This window comes from Varanus komodoensis, unplaced genomic scaffold (assembly GCF_004798865.1).
Source record: "Varanus komodoensis strain SLA01 unplaced genomic scaffold, ASM479886v1 scaffold19, whole genome shotgun sequence".
In the NCBI taxonomy this organism is placed as follows: domain Eukaryota; kingdom Metazoa; phylum Chordata; class Lepidosauria; order Squamata; family Varanidae; genus Varanus; species Varanus komodoensis.
Window position 1 is genome coordinate 8,260,340 of NW_025335550.1, and position 14,171 is coordinate 8,274,510.

The 14,171-nt window shown below is 47.6% G+C and overlaps 1 protein-coding gene across 1 annotated transcript in view; it reads left to right on the forward strand.

Moving 5' to 3' along the window:
- Positions 1 to 6,906: 6,906 nt before the first annotated feature.
- The window catches only part of SLC6A2 (solute carrier family 6 member 2), a 50,218-nt gene continuing 42,953 nt past the window's right edge, over positions 6,907 to 14,171 (forward strand). Inside the window, exons 1-2 of the mRNA XM_044428070.1 lie at positions 6,907 to 6,940; positions 10,790 to 11,137. Of these exons, the coding sequence (XP_044284005.1) occupies positions 6,907 to 6,940; positions 10,790 to 11,137 (382 nt within the window). The remainder of the gene's footprint in view (positions 6,941 to 10,789; positions 11,138 to 14,171) is intronic.

Sequence of the window (14,171 nt, forward strand, 5' to 3'; positions counted from 1 at the left end):
GTGGGTGGAATGCTGTGCTCTTTAAAGCATTATTTTTTCAATCCCTTCTGTCAGGAACTAAAAGAGCTTTGGAGGGATGCATCAGGACATCCATCAGACAGCCCAAAGTACCTCTTTGGAGCTGACACTGTGTTTGTTTTCTGGAAAAATGCAATGAAGTCCTAATGAATTAATTCAGAATGAATGTGTGTACAAAAGATGGATCCTGAAAATAATATTAAAACTGAGAGGAGCAAAGTGGGTGAGGGACAGGAAGAAAAAGGAAAACTTGTTCCAGTGTATATCCTTACAGTGAGAATTTTCCACAGGCAGAGGGCATCCAAAACACACTTTCCTCAACAAGGCAAAGAGATAGTCTTCTGAGATTTCTCTTCCAAGCTTTGCCTTGGACTTTGGAAGGCAGAATAATCCTGTCTTTTTGCTTGCTTGTTTTCTGTAGTTGAAGTTGGTGCATTATGAATTTTCTATGTTGAAATAGTTTAAATTTTAAGCATACATTATTTCTCCCTCCCTGTGCCTAGGTTACTTGGGCTGAGAGTTTTTTGTTTTGGCCAATTCATCCTTCGACTTGCAACAATCAGTGCTTTGATTAATTGATGGATTTGATTTGATTTAGATCCTGCCTTTCTACACAAAAAGGAACACATCAGCACAATTTGTGTGTGTGTGTGTGTGTGTGGTGGGGAAGATTCAGTGGGAGGGGAATTGCCCAGTTTAGCTTCTGCCTACAGGATTGTATTAATTTCCAGTGAGTTGCTTCTCCGTGCAACTCAGGTCCAGCACATCTATTATGGCTGTTGAAGGTGAAGAATACAGGTGAGCATGGCTCTGAAATTTAGGCAGAGTGGTACTCTGCCATTTCATCAGCTTCCCTTGGATGTTACATACCTAGAGTCTTTTGCTGCATAGTTGCAAATGTGCAGGAAATCGCAAGCCACCTTTTAGAAATTATTTCCAGAAATGTTAGCATGTTTCTTCAGGTGTCTTATGCTGCTGCTTCAAGTGAGGGGCTGGTTGATTTCAGTGCCCCTAGGTCATTCATTCCTTCTAAATCCTGGGATCCTATCCCATCCCTTTTAGATTGGATGTCAGGAAGTACTTCTTGATGGTTAGGACCCCGAGGGTGTGGAATGGGCTTCCATGGGAGGTGGTTGAAGCCCCATTGGTGAGGGTGTTTAAGGATAGGCTGGACATGCATGTGGTAAGCATGTCATGAGTGGAGCCGGCTGGAACTGAGGGTCAGACTAGATGGCGCAGGAGGCCCCTTGTGACTCGCTCTGTTTCTGTGCTTCTATGTTTCTATGTTCTACAATCCTTCCATCAGTGGTTCTCTGGTCAGGTGTTGATATTATTCTGAAAGTTGGTAACAGAGTGTGGTGCAGGACTGCCCCCTGCTGGTCAAGTAACACTTCTGGAACTTTTCCCAAGGAGAAGATTAGTGTCCATATAGCCTTTTTCCTGAGAGGCCCATAACACTGAAGGATCAATTCTTGAACCCCCATCCTTCTGCCCCCCTCTCACCAAAGAGGAAATAGTTGGGTCCAAACATTTATGTGGAGATTAGCTTTTGAAACCTTAATAATATTTCCTCATTAGAACAGGCACTTAAACCCCTACTCAACCAGGATAGCTTGAATTTGTGTCTTGTACATGACCTTGGACTCAGGCTGCATGATTACTTAGACACTCAGATGATGAGATTGTTTTTAATGTTTCCCAACAGAAAGCAAATCCATTCAGGACAATTATTAAAAGACAATGGTCACATATCGCTCGTAGAAGGGGAGAACCAGAGATCTTCAAACTTGCCATCATTCTCCAAACTCTGTGATGATGCTCAGCTTAACTTGTTCCTGTTTGCATCTGTGACTTGCTTATCTTTTTGTCCAGGTGGGAAAAGAGAGCATTTGTGTTTGTGTGTCTGTAAAGTGTGCAGCTTCCCATCCTATTGTCTGAAGCACCATGTGGGAGAAAACACACAGTTTAAAGTGTGCATTAAAATGCATTTCTAATCATGCTCACAAGGTGGGGAATGTGTGTACTTTTTCCAAAACACGGCACTCCTGCTTGCATTCAGGTTTTGAGATTTCTGATGATTAGCAAACTGAAATGAAACTTAGGCTCAGGCTGAAGTCTGCTAGACACTGTCCAGCTTTCTGGGGTTTACAGGATGGACAGACACTGTTTCCTTGGCTCCAGGCCTTCTCTGAACCACTAATCGATTTGTGGTTTCCCAGCTTTTGTGCAATTCCTCCCCACCCTGTTCCGAGAGGTTGACTTAACTCTTCCAACACTTAGTTACTGGCAGTAAGGGCTTTAAGCTAAAATATCCTGGGCAGGGGGCGGTGTTATTTTATTTTTATTTTTTTTTTGGAGTGGTCTTAGTCCATCATTTTTGACTTTGGCCTCAATAGCTACCAGAATGTGGCCTTCAGAAGCTCCTCTGAAATTGAATTCAGTCGTCAAGCTTAAGCAAGTTTCTCATCTCTGTTTTACAGCAAAGAATAAAACATGGAGGAGTGTACGCAATGCATACAAAAAGACAAAACAGTGGTAACAAGCAAAACACATTTCCAAAATGTTGCCAAGGATCATTTGAGGAGCACATTTTTCTTCTTTAAAAAGTTGAAAAGAATAGCATGTCTTCTCCATATGACATTTTTGGGCTGACTTAAAATAAGTAGGGAAGTTAATAAGGGGACTGGTGTTCCCGGCTCTGTCTCTAATATTTTTGCGGTTTCTTGCAAGATGGTTATGCAATGCTTAGCAAAGAATGGATATGAAGGTAAATAATGGAACTGAAGGTCAAAGGATGGAACTGAAGCACTCTGAAACAAATGTTTCCCCAAAATTCCCAGTTACAATTTGAGATAAGCATATGTATTTCTCATCATCAGCAGCACTGCTGAGCAACCAGTTTCTTTGAAGTTTCCAAAATAGGATACTTGATTTTAAGTTTTCTTTTCATCTCTGTTTTCTTTTCGATTCATTTTCCAAAATATTTAGTGTGTAGATTTGACAATAAATTGCAAAAGCAGGACTGCAGCTGAATATTAAGAAAACAAAAATGACCACAGAAGAACTGCAGAACTTTCCTGTTAACTTAGCTTTCCCTAGAAGCTAAAATGACAAGAATGAGGCTGCCGTACCTTGAAGGCATCATGAGAAGGCAGAACTCACAAAAGAAAGACAATCATGCTAGAGAGTTGAAGGCAGAAGAAGAAAAGGAAGACTGAATATGGGATGGATCAACTCCATCAAGGAAGCCACAGCCTGGAATTTAGGACAACTGTGCAGGGATGCCATGGATGGGACATTTTGAAGGACTTTCATTGATGAGGCTACCAAAAGACTGAGCTGACTTGAAGACATAACAACAACAATGTCAGGCAAAATATTTCGTGTCATCATCACAAGCTCGAAATATTAGCTGATCTCTAACTGGTCCTTCTTCCTTCAGACTCTGTCAGAAATGTGTATTATTTTTCCTAGCTTTTAATGGGAAACCATATGACCCTATTCTTTGCATGGCATTTGCACTAGCAATAGCAAGAAAGGTGCAATCCTATGCAAGTTTAGATAGAAAGAGGAAGAGGAAGAGAGGCCTACCATTCCCAACATGCCCCAGCTCGCATGCCGGACGTCATAGACCATTTTTCTGCCACTGTTGCATAGGATCGTATCCTGCGATGTTGAGAAAAATGTAGTGAAATTATCGTGTCAGAGTGAATTACAGGGTAACACTTGGCCTTCAGTGTGGTGATCTTCTTTCTTAGCACTGAATTGATTTGATAGGCACCTTACATATGGCTTCATCAGAAGTATTTCCCTGGTTGACCATCCTTCACTTTTGGTGGTTTCTTTTCTCTTCAGAGCTGAGAAAGCCACCTTTCTGGACAGAAGAGCAGAGAAGGGCTTGGAGAGTCTGGACAACCAAAACCTATTTTCTGGACATCTCTATCAAGACATCCTCCATTTCTCATTTCCCAGATTAAGCTTCTTTCTTCTAACATTTCTGCTTATCAGGACAACTTTATCTAATATAAAACACTAAGGCTTCTTTGGATCAATTATACCTTCCCCCACACTTCCCTGTGTAATTTCAAAAGCTTAATATCTCTGTTGCTCGTCAGCCCCAGGGGTAAACTTGTCCGACCAAATCCTATCAATGATCTCAACCTTTTAATCCAATTGTAACTTCTTCTTTTTTTCACCACAGCCCCAACCGATACATATAATTCTTTTATGGCCAAGAAGCCTCTTCGGAAATAATCCAATAGCTCATATTAAAATGTGGGTCATAGACAGAGCTGCCAAATGGCTGACTAATCATAAACTTGCACATTGAGTTTCCAACTCCTTGGCTTACAGTTCAAACAATCCGAGAAGCACCATTTGGGTTCCCAGGGTCAAGTGCCAGGACTTCTGGATCAGCGGGGTCTCTGAAATACTCTGCCTCCCCTTCAGGCTGCCCTGATCCCTCTAAAACTAGCTGTGGTCCCAGAGTAGGCGAGGGGACAACCCAGTCCCCAGCAAGAAAAAAGAGAACATTGTTCTTGATGTGAAATATTTGCCAGTGGCCTCAGTTGGAATGGATACTTGAGTCCCATCTGCTTTGCAAAATATCTGCTTCTGGGGGAAGTCAGAACTGCTAGAACTAGCTTGTTGATATGGATCGACACAGCTGGCTACTTTTTGGGACTTTGCTTGGGAGTTTCGCTATGGGAACCACCATAATGTGTGCTTATAGGTCGAAATGTGGCCTTGCACAACTGTTGGACATTCACCAGCCAGAAGTGTGGGGCATTAAAAATCACTTGCCAGGGGTGAGAAAGGCTGTTGTAAATGAGGAAAGAAGAAGAGTGTTAAGGGAGCAGAAAACCCCAAAGTCCCCCTTCCAAAAGAGTCTCAGCCCAAACTTGCTCTCAAAATTTAACCATCTCCACATAACATGCAAGCTCTTAAAAATATCTAATTGAAAGATGAAATTCTGAGAAGCTATCAAATATTCTAAGCATCTTTCCAGCCCCTCCACTATGTGGCATCGCCTCACACAGACAACACTTAAATCCGGGTGCAGCAAAGGTTCTGGTAGACCCCAGACGCAAAGGGAACTGGTTTTGATTAAATATATCTTTGCACAGAATGACTCACTTAAAAAAAAATCCTCACTCAATTTCTCCCTAAGAGGATATAGCTAAAAAACACATGGACCCAATTTTAAAATTTCACATCATGCTACAGTTGTCAAGATGAATGCCTCTTCCTACCACAATCCTCGCTGCAGGTTTAACTGCCGGTGCAGCAATGATCTCCATGACTCCACTGAAACTTCCTTTTAAAGCCAGGCTGCATCATGTAAAATTATTTTGCAAAGATGCCGAACTGCACCATTTCTCCTGAGAATGGGATATGAGTTTTGGAGAGTTCAGAGTTCATAAACAGTGAAAACCGCAAGTCCCCTGACAAAGAGCAGACCCAAAGCTCAGTGATTCGACTAGTCCTTGATATTCCCAGGTGGGACAGATAAATAAATAAATATCCCTGTTCAAAAACTTGGGAAGTTTTCTCCACTTGCTGTAGATCAGAGCAAGGAACTCTATTTTCAGTCCAAAGGCCACATTCCAAAGCGGGAAAGGTTGCACAGGGTATATTACCTCTCTGGGCATATAATGGTTCATCTCCATCTGTTTCTTGCATTGGATTAGCAACCACCTAAGCAGATATTTCTTCAGTGGGACCTGATAGGAGAGAGAGGGATGTCGCTCTCACCCACACTCACCTTCTGCTCCTCACAGGTCCATCTTACACTTCACTAGGGTCCTTAATGATGTGGGTTGGGATTGTTGGGAGGGAGGCAGAGGGAAGAGGTCTTCCTCCTTGCCTCTCCCTCTCTCACTCACCTGAAGAGTACAGGTGTACCTGTACCGTCTTCGGGGCTTCCTAGTCATGTGCCTGGGGAGTACTGTGAGAGTAGAACCCAGGACCAGAATGGCCCCTTTGCCTGATTGAACAGGGCCCTGTGTTTGAGGTGGAACAACTGCGTGGGAGGGCTTTTGCCCTCCCGTCCTGCTTGTGGGTGTTCCCAAAACATTGCTAAGCAGCCTGCTGAGGGCTCCCTCCACTATTCCATCCCCAGCAGTGGGCATGGAAAGAACCACACCGGCTGACTCTCCAAAGTAGAACGCACAACCTCAGAAAGGGAGAAAAGGAGGCATTCTGGGGAATGGGGTGGGAAGGAGACCAGTTCTCAAAAGGACTCTCAGCCCCTTTCCCTGCCGCTCTGAATCCTGGTGCCAGGCAGGCCAGGAGCTCATCTCGAGGAAGCACAGGGTGGGCAGCTGGACTGCTGAAGATTGTCTTGCCACTTGCCCCACACTGCAGAACAAGGGCGTAAGTCTCTCTGGCAGTAGCTGGAGGAAGCAGATCAGGGGCCTCCAATCCAAACACCAATGGCAGGCAGGATTATCTCATTGCTGCCCCCCTGGACTAGCAGTTGATGCAACTGCTGGACTTCTGGTGAAATCTGAGAGTTGAGCAAAACTCTTGGCATTATGTCATGGTCTCTTGGCTTCTTCTTGTCACATGGTGATTCAACAGAATTTGGTTTTTACATCCACCAAGGACAGCAGCTGCCAAGTTTATCTCGGCAGACTTGCTTCATTCCATGGCAAGGTCCTGAGTGCCAATAGGATTCCTGAGAATGTGTGTGCCAAGGATATGTTGGACATGCACAGGGTGGGCATATCATGAGTGGAGCCCGCTGGAGCTGGGGGTCAGACTAGATGACCCAGGAGACCCCTTCTGGCTCACTCTGTTTCTATGTTTCTATGTAGCTGTTGCCATCAGTGACACCACCATCTACTAGTATTGGCCTACCTTGCCTAGTCATTACCATGAGTCGCAATGGCTTTTGGATATAGATCCAAGGGGCTGGATCGTACGCATGCAAAGAATTAGCTTTTTGTTTCTGTTCTTCCCGCTGTAGAAAAATTCTCTACAGAGAAAGACCTATAGAATTTGTTTCAAGTTTGAGCTGGAAAATGTGGTTTAGTTGAACGGACCTTATAATGACAAGATGGCTTGATTACTGCAAAATAGTTCAACTAACCTTACTGGAGGTGGATAAATTGTACTGGGTGAAGGCACCACCCTCTGGGTTCTGCCTATAGTCTGAGGGCAGCAGGTTGTTTGAGCCGGTTTTGTTATTGGAGGTCCAAATAGTTTCTGGGGCATTGCCCTCTAGATGAAAAAGGGTGCACCAGCTTTGAACTCTCCCTGAGAGAGAGAAAGAGAGAGATCCTGGCCATAATTAACCTCGGCCTGCTACAAAACCAATGAGAGGGTCCCTTCCTCTAGCCCATCCTGCCATTTCTTGCCCTCACCAAAACATCTGGGAGCTTGATGGAGCAGTGATATGGAATGGCGCCATGTTACAGACCTCATATATATTGTGGAGAACCCATGTGCCACAGATATCCTACAGGCAGGAGATACCCAAGGCCATAAGCAGAGGAGACATTTCCCATCCCTCCCTTCTGGGCAGCAGAGCTTGGTGGCTCCAATGACAGAAGGGCTGTGTCTCTACTCCAGATTTACCCTGAACAGTAAAGGAGCTATCCATGGTCCTGCGGACACATTGGGAGCTGCAGCTTGTGCAAAACAATAGGTTGGCTGAGCATCTAAGCCTGGCTGCCTGTATGCTTCTGAACCTCATTTAAGGTGCTGATTTGGACCTATAAGGACTTACTCAACTCAGGAAATCATGGAAACTTTTGCTATCAAAGCATCTACTGTTCTGCTATGTGGCTTCCCAGAAGGATTGTAGAATTGGTAGATATCGTTTTGGTAAAGGCAAAATTTGCCTTCCAGGTCCACTTTTCATTGTTAGGAAATTCCATGGAGAAGTTTTAGGGTCCACTGGGTTGTATTTTTGAACCAACAGTCTATCTTTGAACTATGTCTGTGCTCACTCCACACTCCTGCACATTTTATCCATCCTCATGATAGGTGGTTTGCGTTTGTTTGCGTGTGTGTGTGAGAAAGAAAGAAGTTGATGGGCTTTATACACATATACACACACATGCATGCATACACATACACATACACATCTGTTGCAATTCTAAGAAGCAGAAGTGAATCAGACGTGTGAGTAACTATTTCACAGGAAAACAGAACTTCAGAGTATTTTTATATCCCCGTTCCTGCCCTAAAAGGCTCGAGGTCAAAAGGATGAAGACAGATTCCACCTGCTTTTTCAAACCCTTGCTTTTCCCTGGAACTGAGCTAGTCCCATGGTAACGTTTATGACCCGAGGGTGGTGTGTACCGCCGATAGAAGGCACCCAATTCTCCCTACTGCTCCTGGATTACAATCACCCCAACACACAGCCAGAACGTTGAACATATTCCTTTCCTCCAGCCTTACAATGCTTCAACAGCTGTCAGGCCTCATTAAGCAGTCCACAGTGATTCAACATTCACCCCCACTTTTTTTTAATGAAATCCAATTGAGGACTTTTCTTACCTTGAGGGGGCAGCTGATATTACATTAGCCAGGGCTGCCCACACTTTTCCACTCACAAGCTCCAGAGCTGGCGGAGACGGAATTCTATGAAGGAAAGGCAGGCGAGAAGACTGGGGAGAGGGTTTCCTGGGTGCCTCTACTTAAATTTGCCTCAATGCACTGGGGATAAGACCCATCCCAAAGCCTTCAGCCTTCTGGGGGAGACAGGGAAAAGAAAGGCTCAAGGTTGAGGTCAGAGAAAGCAGTCCAGCAGCTCCAGGGCAGAACATCTGAGAGGTTGTATTAATACAGTAATTCAATCACGGGGAGAGAGAGAGACGGGTTTAAAAAGCTCCCCTGTGCCTTGCCCACTGCTTCTCCTCTCGTCCCAAAGGCAAGGAGGTCTCGGGGGGCAGAAGAGGACACTCCTGCCCTCCCCTTCCCTTCCAATATTGCACCATCTCATCAGCAGCTGGGGAATGGGACCTCTGTCTTTGCGGAGCACCGTCTTCTGCTGAGAGAACCAACCTGTCTGCGGGTGAGTTTTGCAAAGGTCCCTGCGTATGGGTGGCTGGGTGAGGCAGAGGAGCTGGAAGGGGAAGGCTGCCCAGCCCTGGACGGAGCACGGTTGGGCCCCCGGGTGCCTGGGTGGCTGAGCACATGCGAAGTTGCCGTCTGCATTTGCCTGGTAATGGTGGACACGGTTTCAGGCTGGAACATGCCGAGATCTATTTCGTCATGCATTCATGAGCTTTGAGGGCAGTTCATCTTCACAAAGCAACTGTGCGTTGATTTGTTGCAGACTGTGTGAGTGCAGCTTTGCAGTATGGAAAACTGATATCCACACTTTAGCTACAGAGGTGAAGCCAATGGGGAGCAGGGGGTTTAAAATGCTCTTAGCTTGGGCTTGAGCACCCTGGGGTGAGTGGCTGGTGGAACGCACCTGGTGCAACTGCAGTTTAGGTTCTTCTCTTTCTGTATGCCTCTTACTGTCTAATTTTATTTCTATCGAATTCACGTAATTGTACTTTACTGCCTCTTGCACTATCACTGGCTCACTTCTTGTTTTTTCACCTTCACAATTCACACACGACGCTCCGATGCACGAATGCTCATGGAGTAGGTGGAAACAGCATTTTACTGTCCAGATTGGAGTATGCCTGCATTACACGTGGTGCAGTGGTTAAAGGTGTTCAGGAGAAGCGACCCGGGTGACTTTGGACCAGTCAGTAGCTTCCAGCTTAACCTACCTCACAGGGTTGTTGTGAGAATAAAAATGGAGAGAAGCAGAACCTTGTAGTTGCCTTGGGTTCCTTGTAAGTGGAAGAAAGGCAGAAGAAAAATTCAGAGTGATAAATAGTGACATTAAGGAACTCTAGAAATTGTGTGCATATAAGAATGGGAGAATCTAATAGTGAAAGAATAAGAGAATGAATTGTCGCAGACATAATGAGAAAGGCATCCTAGCATGTTTATTCCAGTTTATTTAAAATAACTGGCTTTGATTTCTAATTAGAGGCGCTTCCCCTACAGTGCTGTCCTCCAGATGTTTTGTACTACAATCCCCATTGTCCCGCATTGGCTCAGGGCAATGGGTGCTGTAGTTCAAAGAAGCAGAAGGGACTGGGTGGATCAGAGGCTGTACTCCAGTCACCGGGAGCACGGAGGACAGCAAACCAGCTCCTGAGCGACTCGGCGCAGGAAACGCACCGGGCGCCTTTTGGGGATTCATTTCCTAAGTGCTTCCATGCGCCTCCCATAGGGGAGGGAGGCGAGCGAGTCAGCTCGTTCTTCCGATTGTTTGTATGTTTGTCGGAGGCTAGGCAGGAGCGCGCCTTTGAACTTGGGAGTGTGCCTCAGACAAAGGAGGCGGGCGACCGCGTCTTCCAGCCTGCCTCGGGTCTGCTGGACCCGGAAAGGGGAACGGGACCGTCCCGGAGGGGTGGAAGCCGGGGAAGGAGGAGTGCCGCCGCTGGTGGCTGGCTAGCAGGAGCAGCGCGGAGCCCGGTGCCGGCCAGTGGGCTTAGTTTAGTGTCCCCAGGGGGCGGGGGCGGGGGCGGGCGTGGAGGGGGTTTGCGCCGCGGGACTTGCGCGGAGCCCCCCACCCCCTGCCTGCCTTTCTGCCGATGCCGCCGCCGCTCCGCCTCTTTGTCCGCCGTGCGCTTTTGCGCTGCGCTCTTGGAGAGCTGCCGCGCGGCGCTCGCCGGGGGCGCCTGCTGCCCGCCTGCTCGCCTCGCCCTCGCTGAGCGCCTCTCCTTCTCTCCCCTCTCCCCGGCGCTGCCAGCGAGGAGGATGATCGGCCAGCCCGCCAGCCAGCCCGAGCGGGGGAGCGCGGCGGGGGCGCCGTCGCGGGACTGCCCCGATGGCCAGTGGCAGCCCTCGCCGCCGCCGGCGGAGCACCAGCCGCCCAAGAAGGACGTGGAGCTCATCCTGGTGAAGCAGCAGAACGGCGTGCAGTACACCAGCTCCAACCTCCTGCAAAGCGGCAGCTCCAACTACAGCTCCGGCGCCCCCGAGCCCGTCCGGGAGACGTGGGGCAAGAAGATCGACTTCCTCCTCTCCGTCATCGGCTTTTCGGTGGATCTGGCCAACGTGTGGAGATTTCCCTACCTCTGCTACAAGAACGGGGGAGGTAAGAAAGTCTGTGGCGCTGCCACGCTCTCGCGCTCCAGCTTTCCGGCCACCGTCTCCTCGCTCAGGTGTTTCTCTGATCTGGGGCAGGGGAGACAGGCGACCAGGCAAGTCTGGGCAGTGGGTCTGCGGAGACGTGGATTCTGGTGCTGGGGTTCCTGGGTTCAAAGGTTGCCATGAAGGCTGGAGGGGACAAGGGTGCCCTGGACAAGTCTCAGACTTGTGAGGTCACTATTCCTATTCCTATTATCAGCATTATCATTACTAAATATGTAAGCATCACACCTAGTTCTCCTAGCCCCTACTAATGTACAGTGATAATAGTGAAGATCAAAACTTTACATAGGACCAAGAAACAATAAGGAGCACAGGAGTGGAAAGAGCAGCAAAGAAAAGGGAAAAGTGGCGGTAGGAAAGGAATATAACGGGCTCTCCCACACTAGAGACATTCAAGAAGAAATCCTAACGCAAACCATCAAAGGCTGTCCCAAAGAGGAAGGCCAAGATCTCTTCTTGCTGATGCCAGCATGCAGGACACGGAACAATCAGTTCAAGTTGCGACAACCCAGATTCAGGCTGGGCACCAGGAAAAGCTTCCTCACAGTCAGAGCAATACGGCAGTGGGACTAGCTGCCTGGAGAGGTGGGGGGCTCTCCCATGCTAGAGACATTCAAGAAGAAACTGGACACCCCTCTGAGCGGGATGGTGTAATGTGGTGTCCCGCAACAGCAGGGGATTGGACTTGATGGCCTTCATGGCCCCTTCCAACTCTACTAGTCTATGATTCTATGATGATGAAATTTGAGAGTGGCGTTAAGATCAGAACGGAAGAGTGCCCAAATATGATACAGTTTGAAAGCCACCTTCGCTGCCTGTCCAAATTAAGAAAGAATGCATCTCATCTTCCTAGCTGGGCAGCTCCAGCACTGGGTGGGGACACACAATCAGTGCATGTGCAGAATGGAAATAGTTGTGACCCACCTCTTGGGGCTGCTGGGAGGGTCACAATGCAGTGAAGAACATCCGTGGTGGTGCCATCCAAAGCATTCTTCGAAGAGCAGCTGCGTTTGTGGATGCACGGGGAGGCTGGGTGCAGCAACCCACTGCCCCAGCTCTCCAACCCCGATGACTGTGAAGGTGGTCGAGCCAGTTTTGGCATCTTCCAAGTTTCTTTTGCCCACATATGACCCTGCCAGCTCTTGGAAGTCCAACATTCTCCGTCCCACAGGGGCCAACCAGAAGCCTCCTGAAAGCTCACAAACAAGGATTTCCCCACTGCTACCCACCCCCAGTGGTTTCTGCTGAGTTGCAGGGTATCTCTGTTCATGGGGGTGCTACCTGACCATCATTATAGGGTTTGCTGAAGTCCCCCAATCCCCTTTTAGAGCCAGATATATCCTTTGAAAAGTTTTGACTAGGAGACATCTCATGCAACATGTTCCAAATGTTTCCTTCAACAATAAATGCAAGGACATTTATTCGATGGAGGGGCAAAGTTTTCCTTTTACAGGGAGATTTTTTGGAGCCCAGTGCATAGGGAGGGAAAGTCTAGCCTACCCTTCCCAGCTGTGGTCCTCCTGCACCCACCACCATGGAATCTAAGACTGGGGAAAACCTCAGCACTTCCATGGAAATACGCTCAACTGGCATGCACAGGGGAGGACTGAGAAGCACTTGGCAACATGTGGGGGGGGATGAGCCCCTCGCTCCCCACACGCAAAGCCCTTTGAAAATCGCCCCCTGAATTGCCCCCAGCCGAGCTGGGAAAACTTCCATTGGCATCAATCAGGCAGATTCATCCAAGGCGGTGGGAAATGGCTGTGGGGTGTGCCCCCAATGTGCATTTGCCCCAGAACAAGCCCTGCCGAGTTCAGCAGCTGGTAGAAAGTGTTTTGGGTCACATGCTTCAATATTGCACCTTGATGCAAAGCTTGTGAATAAGCCCAGTGGCTCTTATTGGCATTTAACAAATAGGAGCACCCATGGATCACAGCGGGACCTGCTTCCGAGTAGACCTGTTTGGGCCATTGTTTCCCTTGACATCCCAGCGGCAGATCCAGCTTGAATTAAAATTGGTCCTCAGTGCATCCCTGGAACTTAGCAGCTTGTTGCATTGCCTCCTGACACGGACATGGAATTTTAGCACATGCATTTGAAGGCTGGGGTTGTAATCATGCAAGCTAGACAACTCCGATTACATGATCTGAATGCCCAGGAGTGCAGTTGGCTGGATCTGTCCATCGAAGGGAAAACAACAATAAAAGAAGATTCTTTTGGTATCATGAAGGTTAACCCATTTATTATGGCACTAGAGTCCACCATCAGGTACATGTAGTGTTAACCGGAGTTGGCAGATTGAAGAAGGAAAGCTGAGCTGAATACTGACTTAGGGGAGCAGGGACTACCCTTTCTCCCTCTGCACAAGATAAACTAGGAAAAGATGCTTTTTTAAAGTGTCATGGACACATTCCTCTCGGAGTTAGTAAGATGCCATTTCTGAATGTGTCCAGTAATTGATATATTTATTTATTAGTTTTGCATCCCGCTTTTTTCTTCTAACAAGCACAAAGCGGCTTACACCATTCTCCTCTCCCTGCTCTCCACCTTATCCTGACAATGACTACCCTGTGAGGCGGGTTGGGCAGAGAGTCTGGGATGAGCCCCAAACCACCCAGTTGGCCCCATGGCCAAGCGGGGACTCGAACCCGGATTGCCCAAGTCCCATTCTTCACGCTTAGCCACCTCACTACGCTGGCTCCTCATGGGTGGTGGGATTTTCCGCCCCCTCTTCCCTACAGAAGCTAAAGGAGAGATCACTTCTCTTGGCAGACTGAGGAAACCAGTCACCCCTGGTTGGACAAACCCTTCTAGGGAATGGGTTAGTAGTGGGAAGTTTCCAATGTAATTCTTCACTAAAAGGGGTATGCACAGAACCTTTTCTAATTTCTGGGGAATTTGACTTGCTGTTGACAATGAGCTACCCCTAGCATGGTGTAACTCCATCTGCGATCTTCTTTGGGCACCTGCCAGTCCCA